This window comes from Synchiropus splendidus, chromosome 8, assembly GCF_027744825.2.
Source record: "Synchiropus splendidus isolate RoL2022-P1 chromosome 8, RoL_Sspl_1.0, whole genome shotgun sequence".
NCBI lineage: Eukaryota > Metazoa > Chordata > Actinopteri > Syngnathiformes > Callionymidae > Synchiropus > Synchiropus splendidus.
In genome coordinates this window covers 16401427-16422610 of record NC_071341.1, presented here as the reverse complement: position 1 = coordinate 16422610, position 21184 = coordinate 16401427, and the positions used below count along the sequence as shown (strand labels likewise).

At 46.3% G+C, this 21184-nt stretch overlaps 3 protein-coding genes across 11 annotated transcripts in view; 2 read left to right on the top strand and 1 right to left on the bottom strand.

Annotated features, from left to right (window-relative positions):
• The first annotated feature begins 227 nt into the window (after positions 1-227).
• On the top strand, positions 228-8950 carry LOC128764053 (protein FAM222B-like). 4 transcript variants are annotated; one of them, XM_053873457.1, is made up of 5 exons: positions 229-350; positions 2997-3086; positions 3224-3278; positions 3957-4087; positions 4203-8950. In XM_053873457.1, the coding sequence occupies exons 4-5, from the start codon at positions 4003-4005 to the stop codon at positions 6173-6175; spliced, it is 2058 nt and encodes a 685-aa protein (XP_053729432.1). In that variant the 5' UTR covers positions 229-350; positions 2997-3086; positions 3224-3278; positions 3957-4002; the 3' UTR covers positions 6176-8950. The 4 variants fall into 4 exon arrangements, with proteins under 4 accessions (XP_053729429.1, XP_053729432.1, XP_053729431.1 ...); XM_053873456.1 differs by having other exon boundaries at positions 2997-3278; XM_053873454.1 differs by lacking the exons at positions 2997-3086; positions 3224-3278 and having other exon boundaries at positions 228-350; positions 4203-8949.
• LOC128764052 (transient receptor potential cation channel subfamily V member 1-like) lies at positions 8823-15448 on the bottom strand. Its single transcript, XM_053873453.1, has 15 exons — positions 15308-15448; positions 14013-14158; positions 13792-13944; positions 13597-13734; positions 13238-13536; positions 12938-13114; positions 12581-12736; positions 12430-12522; positions 12296-12366; positions 11869-12034; positions 10897-10963; positions 10528-10832; positions 10353-10468; positions 9810-9913; positions 8823-9737 (listed from the first exon to the last, which is right to left on the bottom strand). Exons 1-15 carry the CDS (start codon positions 15430-15432, stop codon positions 9661-9663), a joined length of 2193 nt encoding a protein of 730 aa, XP_053729428.1. The 5' UTR covers positions 15433-15448; the 3' UTR covers positions 8823-9660.
• A 2154-nt stretch (positions 15449-17602) lies between these two features.
• The window catches only part of LOC128764051 (alpha-actinin-4-like), a 42190-nt gene continuing 38608 nt past the window's right edge, over positions 17603-21184 (top strand). For 4 of the 6 annotated variants that reach the window (XM_053873451.1, XM_053873447.1, XM_053873450.1 and 1 more), the window contains exon 1: positions 17603-17971. In XM_053873451.1, coding sequence (XP_053729426.1) covers positions 17846-17971 — 126 coding nt within the window. In that variant the 5' untranslated portion in view covers positions 17603-17845. The remainder of the gene's footprint in view (positions 17972-21184) is intronic. The other 2 variants (XM_053873449.1, XM_053873448.1) reach the window with 1 other exon arrangement.

Genomic DNA, 21184 nt, shown 5'->3' with positions numbered 1-21184 from the left:
ATACACTAGACCAGTGTCTAAAACAACTTTCTTTGCATATAATTTAAAAAGCCCATTACACTAACCAGATATCTTGTTGAGTCACAAAAATGGATCGTGAAACGCCCGGTTTTAATGAATAAAAATGCAAATCATTTTTATTATTATTAATCAGGCGTTCGCTACTAATGCCTAATTGGCTTAGCTACTGGGTCTTTCCGCTGCGCATGCGCTGTTTGCTTCGCTGCGGTAGCTAGCCAGCAGCACGGATAGTCATCACACCGGGATGTGCTCTCCTTTACCAAATATAAACGTATACAAGTGTTAAATCTCCACAAGATGAAGTTTCCCTTCTCATAAAGCGGCGAAGAGTAAGTACCCTGTTTATCGATGCGTTCTTCCTTCGAGTTTGTTGCCTGTAAGAAGCTAAAGTTTGTCTTAACAGCTGGCCTGCTCCGCACAAAGACCCCGTTGGTTTATTGTGGTCCTGGACTGAGGGACCACCGAGGCCCTGCTGACGACTTAATCCTTGTTTTTGTCGGTTTGTCAATATAGATCATGCAATAATCACAGATACCGAAGTAATATGATTGCGCTATAAATACAAATCCTTCATTTCGCAAGGCTAGCAGCTCTTTTCTGTCGCTTGTGTGACCTGTTTGGTGCCGAACAAGTTTATTTACTTGATCGCTATTTAGATAATTCGGGCTGGTGGAACTGAAATACAGGCTTGGGTTGGTCGTGCAGGCCATGGGTCACAAATGTACTCATAAATGATGTTTTAGATTATGACTACGCAGCCTATTTCAGAGTTTATACTGATTCATAATTACGCACACGGGGGCTTTATGAGATACATATATGGCTTGACTGCAGTGGTTGTTTCTGTTGCACAAGAGCAACTCGGCAGCGTTTCAGGGAATCAACCAGCATCTCACGTCCAATTTGATTTATTTGACCAATAGACCTTAAAGCAAGCTGTGTGCTGAGCCACTCTTCCTCTCTGTTTAAAACATCAGTTTTACAATTCATATTATGTTTTATGTTCTTTATTACGCACAGATATGGTTTGAAACATATGTCATGTTTGCAAAATAGATATTTAATGTACATCTGACTTCCTTTAATGAGAGATGAAGTGGTTACACAGCATGTGCCTCTATTAATTCTTGGAGGTTAAATTTAGCATAATGCATCTCTGTAGTTCATGTCAAAATACATAAATCACCTCCACCACCAGCTAATAACTCATTCTAGCTGTCTCCTTGAAGCACAAACATGCTTTCACATTTTTCATGAAAATCCCTTTCATCTGGCCAAGGATGTCAACATGCACTGGAGGAGAAGCTGCTTTCAGTGCGCTTTGGATTAACATGGAGTATAATTTTGAACCAGCTATGCATTTTTAGAGCACTTGCAGGCCACAGGACCTAGAGGGTTGGTTTTGTCGAGTCCGCCATGTATGTATAGATACTTTATTATCCCACGAACAGAAATTCCCAAATATTATTATAATATGTATTTTAAAGGTCTTCATTTTTGTAGAGCGTTCGTGATTCAACCAAGTGATTTTATCTCATATATTGAGCTTTTTTTGTTGTTCATATGGTATATTTTCAATATTTAAGTTATATAGCCATGCAATCCATCCATTTGTTGCTTAAAATGTAAGCAAAACCTAAAAAATGGGGCCTTTAAAAAAGGCCAAGAAGAGATAGATTTAAAAAGTGATGATCATCAAAAAACAGCAGAATATAATCCGAACAATATTTTTCTGAATGGTGCACAAACAAAACTGTAGCTTAAACAATAACTTCATTGATGCCTGGATGTCCAAGAACGGCTGCTTTATAAGTGAGGCTTGCAGGCACCTGAATGTTACACTGTTTACAACAAGCGGTGGAGGAATGAGAGTCGACGTGTGAGTGAGTCAGATGCAGCAGATGTTTCTCGCTCACACTTGGGTGACCACTGCAGTACAGAAATCATCAGGAGTTTTACAGAAATGCGTTTAAAAATACAGTTGTTTGGAGGATGTGTTCAGACTAAAAAGGTGTATAACCCTGTGTTGTGGGCTGTGGAGGCGAAGATCCATTTGGTGATGAGCTTTACAGTATGTGATTGACCGGTGGATTTGGGCTGTTTAGTCATGAGAACCAAGCTGCACAATAGATGTGTTCCAGGCGTCACCTGTTCCACCACATAACAGTAGAGAAGAGGGTTGTGAGGGTTGGATAGTCTGTCCATAGAGCTACAGGAGGGTAGTCAGGTTTATTCAAGTAATGGATAGATGATAGATGGGTGTTGTTTCTTTGGGAGTGAAATACAGTGTCGTCAGTAATTAATATTATTAACTCCATTTGACATGAATCCATTAGAGCTCCTTTATGAATTACATAGTGAAAGATTTTTACCCGCCGGGATCGAGCAGTAATGAAAGTGTGTCTAAGATAAATGAATGATCGATCTTTGCTATTGACATGTGAAACTTTCACAAGAGTCACCTGAATAAATGAAGCGTTCTAGAAAGAACAATGGCCGCTGAACAGCATAGATTTCAAACTAAGATGTATGTGGAGGTGGCAGAGCAAGTTTTGTGTGCTTAAGAGACAAGTAGTCGAGTCAAGCATGGCAATCAGAACATTTTACAATTTAAATGTGAAGAGTAAGAAAAAAGAAAAAATGTATGATGGATGTTTTAAAAAGAAGAAATGCTTTCAAAGACAAATAAATAGCTTTTAACTAGCTGTGAATGAAGTTCTTCCCTGTGAGGTTTTCCTGAATTCTAAATGTCATTCTCCTTGTTATGTTTAATGCCCAGTTTGACCAGCTACTGTGCTGAAATCCCTCCACATGGTTCTGCTTCATCTTCCAATCCAAATTTCCCCATTGTGGGAATATCACTGTGCATGACTGATGAGCTGACACTGTCCGTCAATCAACATTATTATTATGAGCGTCGTAAAACAAGGCTCTCTTTGTGTCTCTTTGTCACATGCTATTTCTTTCTACTCCAGTTTGTGTAGAAAAAGGGAAAAGTGCGGAAAGGGAAAATAGTCCCCGATGACAGATGACAGCTTCGTGGATGGCAGCGGTTTCCTGCTAATGTAATGTCATCATGTCTGTCTATGTACCCCAATCTTTATGTTTCTGTTAAGACGCATTTCTGGTGGAAATGGCCAGAAATACCTCCAGAAAGTATGCAATAATCATGACCCCAGTCTTTTTCTATTATTTGCATAAGCTGATCCAGCATGAGGCAGGAATGCTTGTACAGCGTTTACTGAGCTATAAAGCAGGTAATGCCCTCTCGGCTTGATGTTTGTGAAAGGTACGCTTATGAAGGTGACTGTTCTTCTGCCTCCATTTGCTGTGCGCTTTAACCTGAATGTTTGCTGTAAATCAACCCCGGCCTCGTGGCTCAGCTCACCACTTCCATCTTCAGTGTCAAATATCTGTTTTTGAGTCTGTCATGTCCAAGGACATCCACGATTGTCTTCAGCTGAGTTCATGCTCAGGAGTGAATTTGACCTGTCTCAAACCCTCACCGAAACTCACCGTTTTGTATGCAGATTGTTGTCCGAGTTGATTGGCTGTTCTGTCACTCACCGACTGGTTGGGGCAGCAGGGTTCTCGCCAACCCAGTCGAACACTGATAGGCCCAACTAAGGGTATCTGTTGGTTTTGTTGATTCAAAGTCAAGTGTGACTCGTATAACACCTCAGTCGCTGTTTTTGGCCCCATTTGATTAGTAATGCTAATGCAGCACGACACTCAAGCGTCTTGCTTGGACTTGGACTGCTCCATCTTCGCTTGTTGTTACGGCGTCACATATAGACTTGGGGTACTCCATTGTTCTACGTCGATACAGGCCGAGAAATACCCTCACTTGCATTACTGATAACGATTTGTGTTCTTTGATGGAGCCAGTCTTTCTGAACCAAAACCCTTGATAACCACCTGTGTGTCTGTTCCAGTATGGTGAGACGAGGACGTCCAATGCTGCTTTAGTGGAACTTTGACATGCTGGCCTGTTTGCCGGCATCAAGCGAGCCTCACATCCTCAAACTTCTCTCCCGCTCGCAGATGAACACTGGACTTCAGAAATGTACGTATGCACCCCCCTCCTTCTCTGGCGAGTGGGACAACATCAGTGGAATCCCAGAAGCCAGGTTCTGTGTCGATGCGTTCTGCCAGTTTTACCATTTCTGCTGCTGTTTCAGGGGAAACTACACAGAAGATGAGATCTGCCAATTATCCGACCCCAGCAGAGTTGGATGCCTATGCTAAGAAAGTCGCCAACAGTCCTCTGACCATCCAGATCTTCCCGAACAGCGTCAAAGTACCTCAAAGGAAGCACATCCGCCGCACCGTAAACGGCCTTGACACGTCGTCGTCCAGCCAGAGACACAGCCCCTACCACTCTCAGGTCAGTGCCAGCGGTGGCCTCCTGGCCGTTCTGCGAGCCCCCGCCAAGAGCATCTTCAAAGAGACTGACGGCGGCCGCATCCGCCAACTACACAAGGCGACGATGAATCCTCACGGTGGAGCATACGCTGCTCACAGCACTTTAAACCTCCCTCAGCATGCACCTCACCTGCCAGACCCATCACAGCCCTTGAGCCAGGCAGCCCTCAAGCAAGGCATGATGCACTCGCAGCAGCAGGGCATGGCTCACCCCATGACTCTACATCAGCCACAGTCGTTGCAGAACTCCCAAGCTTTACAGCAGCGGAACATGGCTCATGCACAAGCGCTGCAGCGGCAACAGAGCTTGACCCAGGTCCAACCTGGACAGCAGCAAAGACTAGCTCAGGCCCCGGGCATGCAGAGGCCTGCCCAGGCTCTCCCGCCGCAGGAGAGACCCCCAGCTGTGCCGCCGCAGCAACATCTATCTCATCTACCGACACTGAAGCATCAGACTGCTCCACAAGCTTTACTCTCCCAACAGAGCGTGACTCAGGATCTGTGCCACATGTCTGAGGGAACTCAACTTCAGGGCCTTCAGCACAACCAGGGGCTGGTAAGTTCACAGCTCCTCCCTCAGACTGTGGGCGGTGGCCCACCGAACATGCCGGGTGGCCTCCAACAGGCTCCACCTGGAATGTACGGGCCCCGTAAGCTCCCAGACGCAGATGCCCCACCAAATGTAACTGTATCTACCTCCACCATCCCGCTTTCTATGGCAGCCAGCCTGCACCAGAACCGGCCCAGCGACCTGAGCAGCATCGTGCACCAAATCAATCAGCTGTGCCAGGCCCGGGCAGGCATGGGCGGCACCTCCGTCTGTGAGGGACAAATCGCAAACCCGAGCCCCATCAGCCGAAACCTGCTGATCAACGCCAGCACCCGAGTTTCATCCCACCACATGGGTGTTGGGTCCATGCCCAGCTGCCTCCTCATGGGAAACCCAGACAAAACCCCAGCTCTTGCTGGTCCCAGTGTTGCGCTCCACTCACAGCCCAACACGTCTGCGGCCAACAGTCTACCTGCCTTTCACTCTGATGCCGAGAAGGTGCAGCTGCAGCAGCAGCAGCAGCAGCAGCAGCAGCTACAGCAACATCTGCAGCAACAGAAACAGCAGCAACATATACAGCAACTCCAGCAGCTGCAACACCAACAGCAGCAACAACGCTCGTGGGCTCAACATCAACTGTCCCACATGCAGCAGCCTCCTGAAGGGGCCCACCCTTGCAAGAACCCTAGAATGGATCCTCCAGCAGAGTGCTCCTTCCCCTCTCAAAATCTGACCTATCCTCGCAAAATGCCCAACACGGCGCAGTCGTTCCCCTTGAAACATCCTCCTGAAAAGACACGCCCCACCTCCCCTGTCAACTGCCCCGTGGGAACGATGCCTTACGTCAACGGCCAGTACATGCAGCCGCAATGGAGTGGCCTCCCTGGCCCTGCCGGAAACAATGTATCTGGAGCTCAGGAGATCCCATTGGCCTTCCAGGGGCAGCAGCCCGCTGCGTCTGCAGGCCGTGTCCCTGGCGCCAAATACCGACCTGGAAAGGAGGCACCTGCTGGTCAGTCTAAGTTGATGTCCAATGTGGAATATCTGAGCGGGGACTTTCAGATGCCCGGCTTCCGCGAGCAAAACATGCACGCGATTGAGAAGATGCACCGCTCAGCAGTTGGCCAAGACCCGGCGAACGGCAGCGGTATCCACGCTCATCACCCCGGCTACCGATAAAGCAAAATGTAAACGTAGTTTTTTTTTGTTTGTATCTGGTGATTTGAGTTGGACCCGCCGGACTGTGATGTTTCTCCCTCAGGTCTTAAGCCATGTCCTACCTTTGTTGCAGATGAAGGGTTTTTATTTTTTATGTTGTTCCACTGTTTGATAGACTTCCTCCGCTGATCACTGGCATGGACGCGCTGCTCTAGGTCGATACGCTGTTCGGTCGGTGGACGTCATCGTTGAGCGTTTGTTGCCTTACATTTCCCCATAGGCCAGATTTGACCATGCTACTCGCCGTTACGACCGCAGGATGGGGACTGTTTTATGCAATCGACTAGTTCTCTTTAAGTTTTTGTTGACGACCTGCGCTGAAGCTCGACCGTTAGGATCACCTTTGGTTTTTTTTTTCTCAAGATCTCACATTGACCTTCTGCTGTTTGATCCTACTTGAACTGCCGACATTCACTTTTGATGTTTAGCCGCTACAGAAGGGGATCAGCTGTTAGTCGCCCACTGAGTTGTTTCTCTGCGATGATAGAAGTCAGAGAAGTCTAACGTTGTCTGACCCGCCTTCATGAAATAGCCTTAAATCTGACTCGTGTTTGAACGTGAGAAAGGGCTTCGGTTCTGGCTCTATCTGCGCCATCGGGTTCATGCGTCTAGACAGCGGCGTCGAGAACTGGAGCGCCCTCTAGTCTGACCCGTTGCCTATCAAGATGTTTTTATGACTAAAATAGTATCTAGCGTGACAAGTAGGTCTGTAGTTCAGGACTGTAGCAGTTGTTTTCTATCGGTTGTGAATAAATATCTTGATTATAGCTTAATTTATTATTTGTGGACCACTGCATCCTGAAGCCATAGCTGTTCTCCTGTCAGGTGCCATAGACCCCGCTGGGGCGTCCCGCGCCCGCAGGTCTGCATCCCTGCTTTATTCTTCCGTGACGTCTCTCTGGTTCCGTCCAGGAGACCCGAGACAGAAAGTGGATGCGAGCGTAAGCCTTTCTGGACTCTGATCGTCATACTTGACCGCAGTTTATTATTATTATTATTATTAATATTATTATTTTTATTTCTCTCCTGGCTCTCAAGTTTGACGTGCCTGCCCCTCGAAGCTGCTATTGACTCTAATCTTTACACTAGTATTTGTGTGCGTGTGCGTAGTGATAACGGGCTGTCGTCTGTGGACATCGATGTATTTATACTGTGGGCGTTGCCGAAAACTGCCACAACTCGTGTTGCAGGAACTCAATCTGGGATTGTTTACTGTCTGGATTATGGAGGAAGCAACTAAAGAGTTTGGCCGCAGCCCGACTATGTCAGGTTCTACAGTTTCATATGAAGTGCCTCCTCTGGGCTAAAGTATGGAGAAGTGTGTGTATGTGTGTGTGTGCGGGAGCGCGTGTGTTCAGCTTGGGTACTTGCACACTGAAGTGCACGCTGACAAACGTGCACGGAGTTAATCTGATGGGGGACCAAGCTACTTAGTGTAACTACTGATACTGTGTCATGGACTGAAGTCCGCACGTGTGCCACGACTCCCAGACGCCGTCGGGATGTGCGAACTGTTTGCTGCTGACTCGCCGACCAAAGTGACCGAGCGTCTCCGTCACCACCACCGGCCCACCCGCTCCCCTGCCAGTCTTAAGTCTTGCTGATGAAATTTTGTTGCAGAGACCTCACACAGTTGGGTCCTCTCAAGTCTGCTGTGCTTTTAGACACTTCACTGAGTGGTGCGGCATCATTTGACACCTTTATTTTTTTTTTTTAAGGAGGTGCCATCGGTTTTGAGGGATCACGCTTCACACAAAATCCACAAACACATTTTCATTTCACTTTGTAGTCGTCACGTTCAAATGAATTCAACACAAACGTGGGACTGGATCTTGGAGTGGTACACAGTCTGCAGGCTTGTTACTGCAGCTGTTGTACGTTCAACAGATTATGTTCTCTTGTTTTCACTGTCACCAAGAGTAGCCACCTCACACGTTGACCTCAGCTGTGGTGAAGTAACTGGTCGATTAAACGGAAGATGGATTGAATCAACGACACACTATCGCCCCGCTTTTGCAGCGATCTGTCCGCCATGTCGCAGAGCACTTGCGCATGTATCGGAAAGTTATCGTCAAAGTCGAATCGAATCTCGACCCGATGGACAGACCTTGTTCGCGTCAATCTCATCATGACTGCGCTGTAATCGCGCTTCCGAACCCGTAGCGACTCCTGATCACTTATTTATTTGCATTGACTGACTCACTCTGATATTACACAACCGGGTTGGGGTCACCCTCACGGCCCGACCACAGCGTCTCGTTTCATCAGCTGGTTAAAACTGGCAGGTTGGCGTCGAGCTGACGAATCCCTCTAAATAAAATGAGTACTGAGCTCAAAAATAATCCAGAGCGGCTGGTTCCTGCTTGTAATCCTGGCTGCCGTAACATGAGTTTAGTGACGACTGAAAAAAAGAACACGAACAAAGATCTCTGGATTATTTTTGCTCTGCGATGAAAGGTGAAGCGCCGAGAGGCTTCACATCTGGACTTTCTGAAAATGTAATGTTCCAGTTTTGCTGAATTTTCAGGAATTAAAAACTGTCTTGCACAACATTCCCCCCTTGACCCCCCCCAACCAAAATAAAGTTTGCAAACACATGCTTGGTTTGTGTTCTTTTCTTTTAATGCACAAGTCGACACCAGAAGTATTCAGAAGTTTCCTCTGCATACAGAAATGCTTGTTTCTTTCTCTTTTTTCACTCACTCATTCTTTTGCTTTGTCGTCAAACTCAACAGACTATTCTGCCAATAGTTTGTTGTAAATTATGGCCAAAATCATAAAATCAATATTTCATTGTAAATCAACAGAAAAGGTTTGTAGAATAAATACTTTGACCTTCTAATCCCAGTGAAAGCAATCCTCAATTTTCCCACTTCTTCAGATGAAGCTGGGATTTTCCCAATGTGAGTGCATCTAGACATCGCTTGCTTTGTCATCCTAATCTGGGTAATGTGGATTATTGACAGTTTACTTTCACCACCTGAACTAGGAGAAATGTGAAAAAAATGTTTTGAATAATTCAACATGGTAACGTGTGCCTGTGGATATAATCCATATTTTAACTGAATTTGTTTGCCTCAGATTATCTTCTTAAATATTTGTATAACTTCAGATTAAATCCCCAGATTGTCTCATGAGGAATATTCATTGGGTGGTGGTATTATATTAAACCTTGACACCAGGTTCTTGCATAATCTTGTAATCTCTGTTCGTCCTGACTTCATCACTTCATGTTGTAACAAATCTGGTTTCATTGACCTAATATGGTTAGCAATAATGAACTAGACTGGACGTGGTCGGAATACAGCGGTGTCTGTGGTGGCGCCAAATAATCTGACGTGGTCTGCTACTGAAGTGAGGGTCCTCACCGCTCCCTGCTGAAGAGGCTCCACAGGAGATTTCAGTTCTCAGGCAGCGAGGGACACAAGTGGAACGTGACAAAAGTGTCAGGGGAGTTTGTCGTCCAGTCGGGGGCGCCGTCGAGGACGGAGCTTGGAAATAAGTGAGAAGTCCCAGATTGTCCCTGCCAACACAACAAAGACAGATGGGCTTGTGGGCGTGTGTCTGCGTGTGTGTGTGTTGGTGTGAGTGTCACCTCGTTTCTTGTCTGGAACGTCCTCCATCTGACCTTCACCCGAGAATTCCTCTCCGATCACACTGAGGTCCGACCTCCACTGCTTCCAGTTCACCTCCTCGACCCTGCAACGCAGAGATCAGTCTCAACTGGACCTGGTTCTGGTTCTGGCTCTGTGCTGCTTTTGATCTTAGTGCGCCCATAAGAGTCGAGTTTCTGTGTTTAAGTTGTGAGTTGGTGACCTTATAGTTAGTAGTGTAGCTAAAATGTTGAAGAGTTGTTGAATGAAAACCCATGATATTAACCGTCCCGACACTTCCCAAAAGAAACGCAGTGTTACTGTGTAGTTGTGTAGCTGTATAAAAGTCTATCTATCAGTGTGATTAGTTGTGTCGTTGCATTTAAGTTGTGTTATCCTACTCATAATTGCGTCACTGTTGTGTTGGAAGACCTGCAGTACTTGTAGTAGTGTAAGTTGTAGTAGTGTAACTTAGTGTAAGTTGTGTTACTCCATGATCAAGGGTGTTGTGTGTCTGAGGGGGTCCACGGAGGGGGCCCTCTCACCTCAGGAACCTGGTGGGCTTCTCCTCGAAGCAGATGACATTGGACTCTCTGGGGAAGAATCTGTTGAGCAGCCTCCTCAGCAGCGAGCGCTCCATGTCCAGGATGGTGTAGGCTCTCTGTGGGAGGTCGGAGGTTGAGTGTTGGAACCCTGTCACCGAGCTGCGTGACCTCTGACCTGCAGGTTCCAGATGCTCTCGCTCTCCTGCGAGATGACCTCCACAGTGTGTCCCATCAGAGCGATGAGCATGTTGAGCATGAGGATGTAGGTCAGGCAGATGTAGAGGATGAGCAGCACGTAGAAGACCTCCTTGTACTGCACATGGTCTGTGAACTGCAGGTCGCCCATGCCGATGGTGAACTTGAACATCTCCAGCAGCGTGAACTGGAAGTCGTTGTAGCTGGGCTTCTTGCACTCCAGCGGCTCCATGCGCACCGAGGCCTGCAGGTTCTCCACCTCGTCCTCAATGAGCGCCACGATGGCTGCGTAGAGAGGGCGAACCGTCAGTCTCAGGCTCGCTCCAGGAACCAGAACTTACTGTCTCACCGGCCGAAAATCCGAACAGGAAGACGCAGTAGAAGACCAGGAAGTGGAGGATGTCTCCGAGAATCATCTGGAATCACCAAAGGTACTTCAATATTTCCACTCAAGTCACTGTCACTAAACACTTGAGCGCCAAAGCCCACATGTTTCAAGAGGAAGGTGGTTGTAAGTACTAAGAAAACAACGATACTAACTAGTCTATAAGGCTAAAAAGACGATCATCAACGCTCAAAACAACTCCAAGCTAATTCATTCTCCTGAAAAATGCAACATTTCTGAATAAAAAATAAAGATATGAAAAAAATCACATATAAAAAGCTTTACATACGTAGCAATAAAGAGGTTGAGAAAAATAAATGGGCAACAAACAAAAACAGACAGCAAAATGAAGCAGAAATGAACCGCAGAGAAAATGCTAACAGCCATGAGAAATACAAATAATGAGATCAACAACCACCAGGGAAATAATATCAGCTTTCTTAACTGTCACAAATGGTCGGAAAAAAACATGCAAAAAAGGCTTTGAAAAGAATTGAGAATTAAATCAAAGAACAATACAACAAAGAAAACTATATACAGAAAGAAAGAATAAATAAGAGGCACTCTATTGAAAATGGTACAGAAACAAAATAATAAAACAAAATAAACACAGACATACAAACATATAGAGGGGAAAAAAGTTGATGCTGAAGAGAAAAAAGGGGGAAATCTAGAAAATAATTCAAAGCTCATAAAACTGCAAAAAAAGCTGTCACAAGATAAAAGTGGAAGGAACTGACAATGGAAATAAAAAACATAATATTAATTTGTAATAAGGAAATTATTAAAAATGAGTCAAAATATGAACTTATTTCTGAAAAATACCAAAGTTAGATTTGACACCGAAGTGTGCTGTCAGGACAAAAAACACTGACTGAAGAACACGTGACAAACATGGCTTAAAAAAAGAGAATGAAGCAGCAGGTCGTCTCGTACTCGCTGCATCATGACGTTGTAGATGCCCATCTGTTTGGAGCCTCTGGAGTAGTGCAGCACGTTGATCCAGGCCAGAGCCAGCGAGATGACCAGCAGCCCCACGTACTCGCTCCGCCCACAGAAGTACAGGATGGGAACGACGATGAGGAGCGAGGCTTGGAGGAAGCTGTGAAGCACAGCAGATGTGTTGGCAGTGTTTATCCTTACTTGTGGGGACCATTTGGCTGGACCCCTCACGTCCAACCCTCAATCTGAGGCTGAAGACTTCAAAATAACTGGGTCATTATGACTGGGTTTCAGTTTGGTTCAGAGTCCTGGTGAAGGTTAGCCATGTGTTTTGGATGGTTAGTTTTCGGGGGAGAGGCTGGCGAAAGGGTTATGGCAATGAAAGGTCCTCACAGGAATAGTGAATGTGTGTCGCTCTTACAAGAGAATGTCGCTGAAGCCGTCCGTGTACAGAGCGCTGAACTTGGGAGGAGTCTTCATGAAGACTTTGATCTGTCAGACATCATGTGTTTGTATTGGGTCAGTTCTCAGTGTTGCTGTTCTCTGTGATCTTACGGCTTTGTAGAGGAACCAGACGGCTCCAGCGATGGAGAAGATCTCGCCCACACATCGAGCGTAGTCAGCGTGATCTTGGGGCGCAAATGGCGGCTGAGAGGGACGACATTTAAGTCGGGGTCAGAGGTCAGAGACAGAGGTTGGTGCTCACCTTCCCCTCTTTCCTGTAGAAGGCGGCAGTGGTGAAGATGAGGAGGTAGATGAGGTACCCCACGAAGTTCATCAGGAACAACTTGGAGGCGAATCTGTCCCACTTATCCTTCAGAAGACTTCGTAGAGGTTCCAGCTTCAGAATCTCGGGTCGATTCTGAAACCAAAGACTAAGAGTTTACGCGGCAAGAGGCAGTACGGGAGAGCCAGGGAAAGACAGACTCAAGACCGTGAGGGGGGGAAGACCGAGTTACTGAGGGATCACTGTGGACAGAAGAAGCCTACAAGAGTTGCCGTGGGAAACAGAGAAATGCTGCACCAGGGCTGAGAGGCTGAGCCCAGGGGTTTCTCCTCTCACCGGGATTTCACTGCCAACAACGACGATCTCCAACACCGAGTTTTCCTCGCTGGTGTCGATGGAGCTGATGTCGTAGAGCGACGAGTGGACGGGACCATAGACCCACTCTGTGAACTTCCGGGACAAGGCTCTTGTGTCTTCGTCCTTGAACTCTCGGTGCATCATATGCTGCAGGAGCTGCAGAGGGAGATAAGAAGGCTGTTAGCAACCTGTCGTCCAGCAGAGACTCAAACCAGAGACTCTGCTAGCTCTGAAGAGGAGTGCATGGGTCAGACCCGGGTACGTTTCTAAAAGACTCACGCCGATCTTCCCGAGCTTGGCGGCTAGCTTGAGCGGAGTCAAGCCGCGGTTGTTCTCGATGGCTTCCAGGTGAACGTTCTTCTCGAGTCTGTGATGGTGCATCAGGATCTCGTCGTAGATGGCGATGATCATCTCTGTGTTTTCGGGCGTGTTGTCGCAGATGACCACCAGGGCGTGCAGCACCGTGTTCCCCTGCGAGTCTTTGTCGGCAGCGGCGGCGCAGTTGTGTGGGTTCTCCATGAGGAAGGAGACGACGGCGGGCTGGTTGGTGCAGGCGGCCAGAGACAGAGGCAGCTCCCCTTCAGGGAGAAGCGTTATTCATGTGACCAAGGCCATCCACTCTCCTGAGAAGAGCTTACCATAGTAGAAGCCTGGGAGCCCGTTCTGCTGGAAGAAGCATCCGTCGGCTCTGGCTTGGACGTCGGCGCCCTTCTGGACCAGCAGTTCCACCAGCTCGAAGCTGCGCCTCTCGATGGCGACGTGCAGCGGAGATTGACCTGCTCATGAGATAAGCTGTGTGACTGGGAGGTTCGGGGGGTGGTGGGCTTCCTCACCTCTGTAGAAGGGGTCCGTGTAGGACGCATTAATGAAATGCTCCAGGTCCTTGGTCTCCTCTGCGATGTCCAGGAAGAGCTGGATGGTGTCATTCTTCCCGTCCTTCAGGTTCAGCAGAGCTTTGAGCAGAGCCGTCTTCCCATTCCTCTGATCTGGAATCAGATGGGAGTTCACGGGCGAGGGCTGAGGGTCACGTGACCGGGCTCAGGCGGGGTCGCACCTGTCAACTCCGGGCTGGTCAGCTTCTTGCCCTCGGACTGCAGGAAGTCCAGCAGCCCGTCCAGCTGATCTCGGTCGCCCTGCGACGCCGCCTTGAAGATTCGCTCTCTGGTGAATGTTTCACTGATGCGATTCAGGCTGAGCGGTCTGGAGGTCACATGACCGGGCGCCCATTAGATCGGCGACCTTTGACCCTCAAGTCTAACATGCTACAGTTACGTTCATTAAAAAAAATAATTTCATAAACATCTTTCAAAGAAAATATTTTTTTCCTTTACTGTGAGCTCTTTGACCAAGGCTACTTTAATATTATATTAATTTATGAATAATAATCATTGGCTTTTCATTTTTATTTTGATGCTGGTGAAAATGATGGCTCGAATTTTTGACATGACTTTTCAGTTTAAGATTAATCTGATCTGAAGAAGTTATGTTGGATTGTATGAGAATCAGATTTTTTCGCTCTTTAATCTCTATTTATACATTTCTGTGAATGAGTTGACGATGAAAATTTTGCAATGATTTTTTTTTTTATTTTAGTATGAAATGTGCTTTAAACCTGGAGCGGTACCAGGAATTTTTCTGTCCTTTCAAAACCAAATATGCTCCTAAACTCGAACATCTTTTATTGGTTATTCAATAAAGCCTGAGATTTTGAAAACTAAATATTTTAATTGTTTTCATTTTACACTGCCGATGTTTTCAATTCTAGCATGAGAGAACTCTTGGAGTCAGTCGCCTACAGGTCAAAGAAGGTGAAGACGCTATCTGTGTGCTCGTCTTGACCTGTCCAGGGTGTAGTGTTGCACTCGAGACCTCATAGCCCGAGACCAAAGTGAATACAGAACAAACTGGTTTATTTTAGCTCTTGATTCATTCTGACTACCGACTGCTTGTTTTGCAGTAAAGATTAAGTGAGTCTATATGACTAATAGACTTGTTCTCTCTGTATTCTCAGTTCAGTTTGGTCTTGGGCTTGGTCCCGACTCAGTCTCGGCTTAGGTGGTCTCGACTACAGCACAACCACGATGTCATCTGTCTTGCACCCCAGGTAGCTGGGACAGACTCCTGTTCTCAGCGACCCCTTAGGGGGAACAAGCAGGAGAAAAATGACGACGTAAGTTTACAGGTTTGGAATGAAACGGCTTGGAAGAGCTGTTTTTTTTCAGTCAGATGAAAAGGAATAGGCTGGATTTTTGGTTTTCTGACTCCAGGTGAAACCCCCGGCCTCCACCGTCCGTCACCACAACAAGAGACGTCAAACCAGAGGATCCAGATCGCAGCGTGCCGTGTTACCTAGCCAGGGTGACGTTGGAGTCCATGGGTGCCAGGACGATCTCCTCAGGGTTGCTCCGGAGCAGCCAGTCCAGACTGTTGCCCTCGTCCTCGGCCTGGCTGCCGCTCTCTTCCGTCGGCTCCATCCTGCTCTTGTTTACTCCTCAGAACAAACAGCTGTCTCGTGCTCTCGCTGGAGCTGCGCCGGCGTTGTGCTGCAAAGGTCAGGTGGGAGCGTGTTACCTGAGAGACGCTCCACCCACCTTCCCCAGTGACACTTCCCTTCGCCCTGAAGCACAACTTCCTCTCTGGAAAAATGTCTCTTCTTCTCTCAGAATAATGATCTGGGACTGATGGTGGTTTTAGCTCAGTTTCGATTGAAAATGTCTCATTATTTATGAATTTATTTGAGTCATTATATTTTCATTTTCAAATCTACTTTTTTAAATTCTGTGTCTTTCATTAACCTGAGCAGGTTCATGCAGTGAGAGCACAGTGAGACTGTATGATGTGACTTTGACTTCTGGGTTGGGTCAGTTATGACTCGCATGCTTCATCTGGTGCCAAAACAAAGTCAGCTGAAAAACACGCTCAGGTGCGTGTGTGTCCTGTAAACTGAACATGGCAGCAGTGTGATGTCATCACCAGTGAACAATCAGAAGTGTGGACGGTCGAACACCGACGCACGTCTATGTGAGATCCACGAGCTCTTTCATGTATCTGTATCTCAAGTCACACTTGGATGCTTCTGGGTGAATAAACTAAGCTTATGATAAGGTGATTGACAGCTGGCTGGTGAGACGACTTCAACCAAAATGGTCGTCAAGGAAATGAACTACAACTTCCAGAAGCTTGTGGCGCCAGAGAGGAGAGTGAGGGGAGAGCTGTGTTGTTCTGCTGCTCGTGCTACATGAAACACGTGAGAACACCTTCACTCTCTCCAGACCAGTTCTGCAGGTCTGGCTCTAGGGTTCAGTTCCCCACTCCCACATACCACGGCACTGAGTGAGTGTATCTCTGTGTTCTGTGTCTTCCTGGTTTAGCTTTACTTGTGGGTTTCACTTTGGTTCTGAGTCCTGGTTAATGTTGCTTCAATTTGAGGATTCAAATTTCAAAATAACTGGGTCATTATAACTGTTCTTAAGTTTGCTTTAGAGTCCCCACAAAGATAGAAACACAAAAGAGTATGTCCACATTAGACCCACACTGACATCTAGTGTGAAGAAAACGCATCTGCAGATTCAAATCCTCCTGTAACTTTTTGTCGACTGACAAATAAAATAAATAAATAAACACACAAAATGTTTATTATTGCCTCTTTTAACACTTCGGAAACATGAAGCTCTGGATCTGATGACTCAGAGGTCGTGTCTTCTGGAGGGACCGCAGTGACGTTCGGGGAGGAGAAAGAGAGAGTCACTCCTGAAGTGAGTCTCGACCCATCACTGGAACTTGAGTCAGTTGACAAATACTGTTTTACTGTTGCAGGTAGGTCTCATTGACGCTTCGCAATTTGGCCACTAGAGGGCAGTCTCACGTTTGAAAATGTCATCCTGTCACTTGATCGATGTTTTTTTTTTATTGTCTCCTTTACTGTTTCCTCCATCAGTGACGTGAATATATGGTTTGATCCACATTTTGAAATATTATTTTTGGGATCGACAATAACGTTATTTGTGTTTCATTATTGTTTTTCTTTTCTTGTCTTTTAGTGCGATATGAAAAGGTCTAAATTGGTCCAGTGTTTTTAATTGTTTCCAGCGACACTGGCATTGTTTCTCTTATTCTCTTATTATTCATGACGTGTCGGATCCTTCGAGCAGACAGGTGTGTCACTCACCGGTACGTTCGTGAATGAAAACGGAAATGCGGGCGAGAAAACCTTCAAAATAGAATGAAAATCAATAGAACTGAAGTTGTACTCTGCGGTAATCTTGTATGATTCAATTATGAAATGTACATAAAATGCGTAAAATCCAATAACATATTTGTTTCAGTGGCTGATAGTGTCATGAAATCATTTCACTATCACTTTAAATTAGATAGATATAGTTAGCTATTTTGTTCTTTTTTTTTAATTTAAATTAATTAATCGCAGTTTTATAAATGCAACTTTCACTTTCAATTGATTTGAATTCGTTTTGACAAAAGAGGTGCAAACTACACATTGACCATGATGACATAGAGACTGAAAAAGACCGTCTTCTCGTTGTACGTGTCGCTGCTGGTTTTATTTTGAAGAGCTGACGGGAAGCGGCCAGGTGAGCAGCCGCAGCTTGACGCTCCGGTGCCGCCTGCAGGAGCGGCCGGGTCCTCCCAGCAGCCACACCGCTCACTGGAACGCTTTCTTCTGCTGCAGCAGCGGGCGGGTCTGCCTCCTGTGCACACCGGATATCCAGTCACCACTCACGGCTGAAAGCGGCGAGAGAAGACGGACTCCCTCCTGGGTCGTGTTTCCCTCCCCGTCCCGCCTCTGACTCGGACCTTCGTCGCTGAAATTCTTGCTAGTTTTTCTGTCCCCGACAGTTTGTGTGGCGCACTCGGGCTGCCTTCGCTGACATGGTAGACTATCACGCTGCCAACAACCAGAGCTCGGCCGGCGGGCAGCAGACCTACATGGAGCAGGAGAACGACTGGGACCGGGACCTGCTGCTGGACCCGGCCTGGGAGAAGCAGCAGCGAAAGGTAAGCCAACTAGCAGGCCCGAGCCGGGCGGCTCCGGACTCTCCGCAGCTGCTAATGCTGGACCAGGGGATGCTAGGTTCCGTCCCCGGCCTCCGCGCGCGCTGTCAGGCGGCTGCAGAAACCTCAGCTCCGCCAGTGCGGGCGCGTTAGCGGCTGCAGAGACTCCTGAGCACCGAAACAGTCTCCAAATTTGGAATTTAGTAACGTACTTTTTAGTGTCGGTGGGCGTCGGTGAGCCTGTGGAAGCGGTGACCCGGGTTTCTCTATGTAGGCCAGCGACGCTGCTTTCACATTTGCACTTGATTTGTCCCCAAACGCCTATTTAAATCATCCACATACTGCATTATGTAATAGGCGAATGAGGGAAGAGACTATCTGCGAAGTTTTCTCAAGTTCAGTCTGGAACTTTCCGATTTTCTCCTGGTCTCTGGTCCATTCTGTGAGGAGAAACTTTTCCTCCAAGATCAGAAGATGGACGTGAACCGACCAAAACGTTACATAGGCTAAAATTTAGTAAAGAAAATGCCGGAAAAATTCAGATGTTGCCCATTTCAAATGCAAATATTGAACCTCTAACACTACAACAAGGGTGATACTTAAAATTCTCTTTAACTATGTTGAAAAAAAGTCAGTGTTGTTTAACATTGAAGCTATTATTGGGATACAACTATATAAAATCTTGGATTAAAAGAAAATCCTTTATGAACATAAAGAAGAGTTGTGATAAAGTTACAACCATTCAAGGTACAACTATATTGATGTTTAAAATATACTGTACATAAAAAAGTCCAGATATGTAAAAGGTGAAACCACAACACTACTTTTATTGATAAGCTTAATACATTTTAATTAATTGAGCAAATTGAAATATGGTTTTATAAAATCAATGTGTTGCTTTAAAAAACAATGTAATGAATTGGGAAATATTCTTAAAAAAAATTTACATTTGTAAATCATGATACTTAATGTGACAAACATCATGATACATATTTGAATTGGAATAAACTGTGTAAAACTGATGCAATTGGAATAGAGATGTGATCATGAAATGAAAGGTGTGTTTGTGATGTGGACTTCTTCTGTCGGGAGAATCACACCAGCATAAAAGCTGAGTTTTCTAGGTGGTTTCTTGGAGTGGCCTCCATCACTCATTGAACCTGTCGGTGATCTGAGAGGCTTCAGAGAGACAGGTTCTTTTAAATGCTGTCTGATTTGTGACTGACATTCTGGAAGTGTTGAGAGCCATTGCAGTGAGAGTCTCGTCTTCTCCCAGAGGTTGTTTGTCAAACACAAATTTGGTACTCACTTGCTAACGCTGAAGTTCCAAATGTCATTTTGTTTGGTGGTAATCATCCATGTTTGCTTTTTATTCATACCAAACTGAGGCTGTTGAGGATGTCCTCTCTGGTGCTCACAGTTGATGATATCTCCCTCCTCTTCCCAATGTCTTGTCTGGTCCTGTCTATATGTGTCACTGCGTTCAGCTACCTGACCGCCTGCCCTCAGGGAATCCCTTGACCCAGTTCCTGCTTCGGCGCTGCCCCCTGGCTCGAGGGCAGCTGCTCACTCCTCCCTTTATTTAACTCTGACTGTCCAGTCATAATCCGTCAATGGGCCATTGGTCTGTTTATGACTGCCACTGATCATTCTTCAGTGGTCCACCAGGTCCTTCATGGTCATGTTGCTTATTTATTTATTTATTTATTTTTTTGAGTCTAGGTTGTATTCACATTCAGTCAGTCTTGGACTGAAGAAACCCAGACTTTCCTCCCTATAGAATTCCTCTCCTCTTCTGAGGTCAACTGAGAGACATCATCTCTTGAGCATGACCTGGTTGATCATCACCATGCTCTGGAGCTACCTTCACTGTGGAGTTGGTCGGTGTATCATCAGCAAGACCACTGCGCCACTCTTTGATGGTACTGACCACTGCACCGTGGGAAGACCAGACAATAGCAGTGAATTATTTGTCCAGTTGGACAACTTTCCCTTAGGCCACGGTCATCACTCACGATACCTCAGTGTTGGACAGTCTACAGTCTGGTTTAGTGTCCGCCCATAAAATGGCAAACAAGATGGTGGCTTCTATTTTGAGGTTCACAACTTTGGAAAAGAGCCTTGGCTGCAGTCACCACTGTGGTGTGGCATTTTGTTTGGAATCGTGTGACAAACGTATTGTGGAGCAAACATGACTGTAACGGCCCCAATGGTTGTGTGAAGGCTTTTGTGATGCTTTTGTTTCCTTATTGAGACGTCCCCAAACATTTCAGACATGCAGCGCAATCTGGAAGCACGGTGTTGTTGTGTGTGTTAGGAAGACAACATCATTGTTTGGAGGTGTCACATGAACCCTGTTAAAACACTCCACAAGGATTGTTTGTCTCTGTGTAGGTTTCAACATTTCCGATATTTGCTAGGTAGTCATAATGTCATGTCATGATAAAATTCCCTGTGTAGTGGCTGGTAAAAGTTCCACTGGATTGGCGGGACACTGATTTGTTTTGGCAGTGGGAAAGAAAAATGCTTATTTGTCCTCATCAGTGAAGTTATTGATGACTTTTGTGTTTCTGTGATCATGTTTTCTTTGTGGATGATAAAGTGCTTTCGTCTGCTTTGTTAGAGATTAGTGGTGTTTGTCACCAGCCTCCGAAGCGCTCGGGCTGATGACAAGGTGCTGTTGCGCATCAGTGTGGAATGATTACGAGGGTGTGTATTAAAGTGTGTGTGAGCATCGAGTTCCTGTCCAGATGACTGGAATAGTTTCTAGTGGTGTGACAACATGCCAAGCATTGACTCGTGCATTTTTATTTGGCCACTCAGCGTTTTGGCTGTCGGCATCAGACATTCCCTTCAGTGGATAACATCAAACCCGGCTGATCCAGTCCTGTACTTCTGCTGGTACCGTCATTTACCCGGTCAAAGTTCTGTGCGGCGGTCGTAGTGGATCATTGACAGAGGTCTCCTGGACTTCGGAGCGCTCAAGTGATCAGTGTTTTATTGACCAGACCCGGCTGAGAGTTCTGTGCCGGTTGGTCAAATCTGAAGTGGTTGGGAATGGTCTCCAGAAAGAAAAACATGCTTCCATGAGTCTAGGAATGTTCTCCTCTCCGTTAATGGCAAAAACAGAAGGGTCTCAACCTGCTGACTCTGCATTTCTTCACTCAGAACCAACAGCTAGGCCTCTATGAATGACATTAAACACCCTTTTGTGCC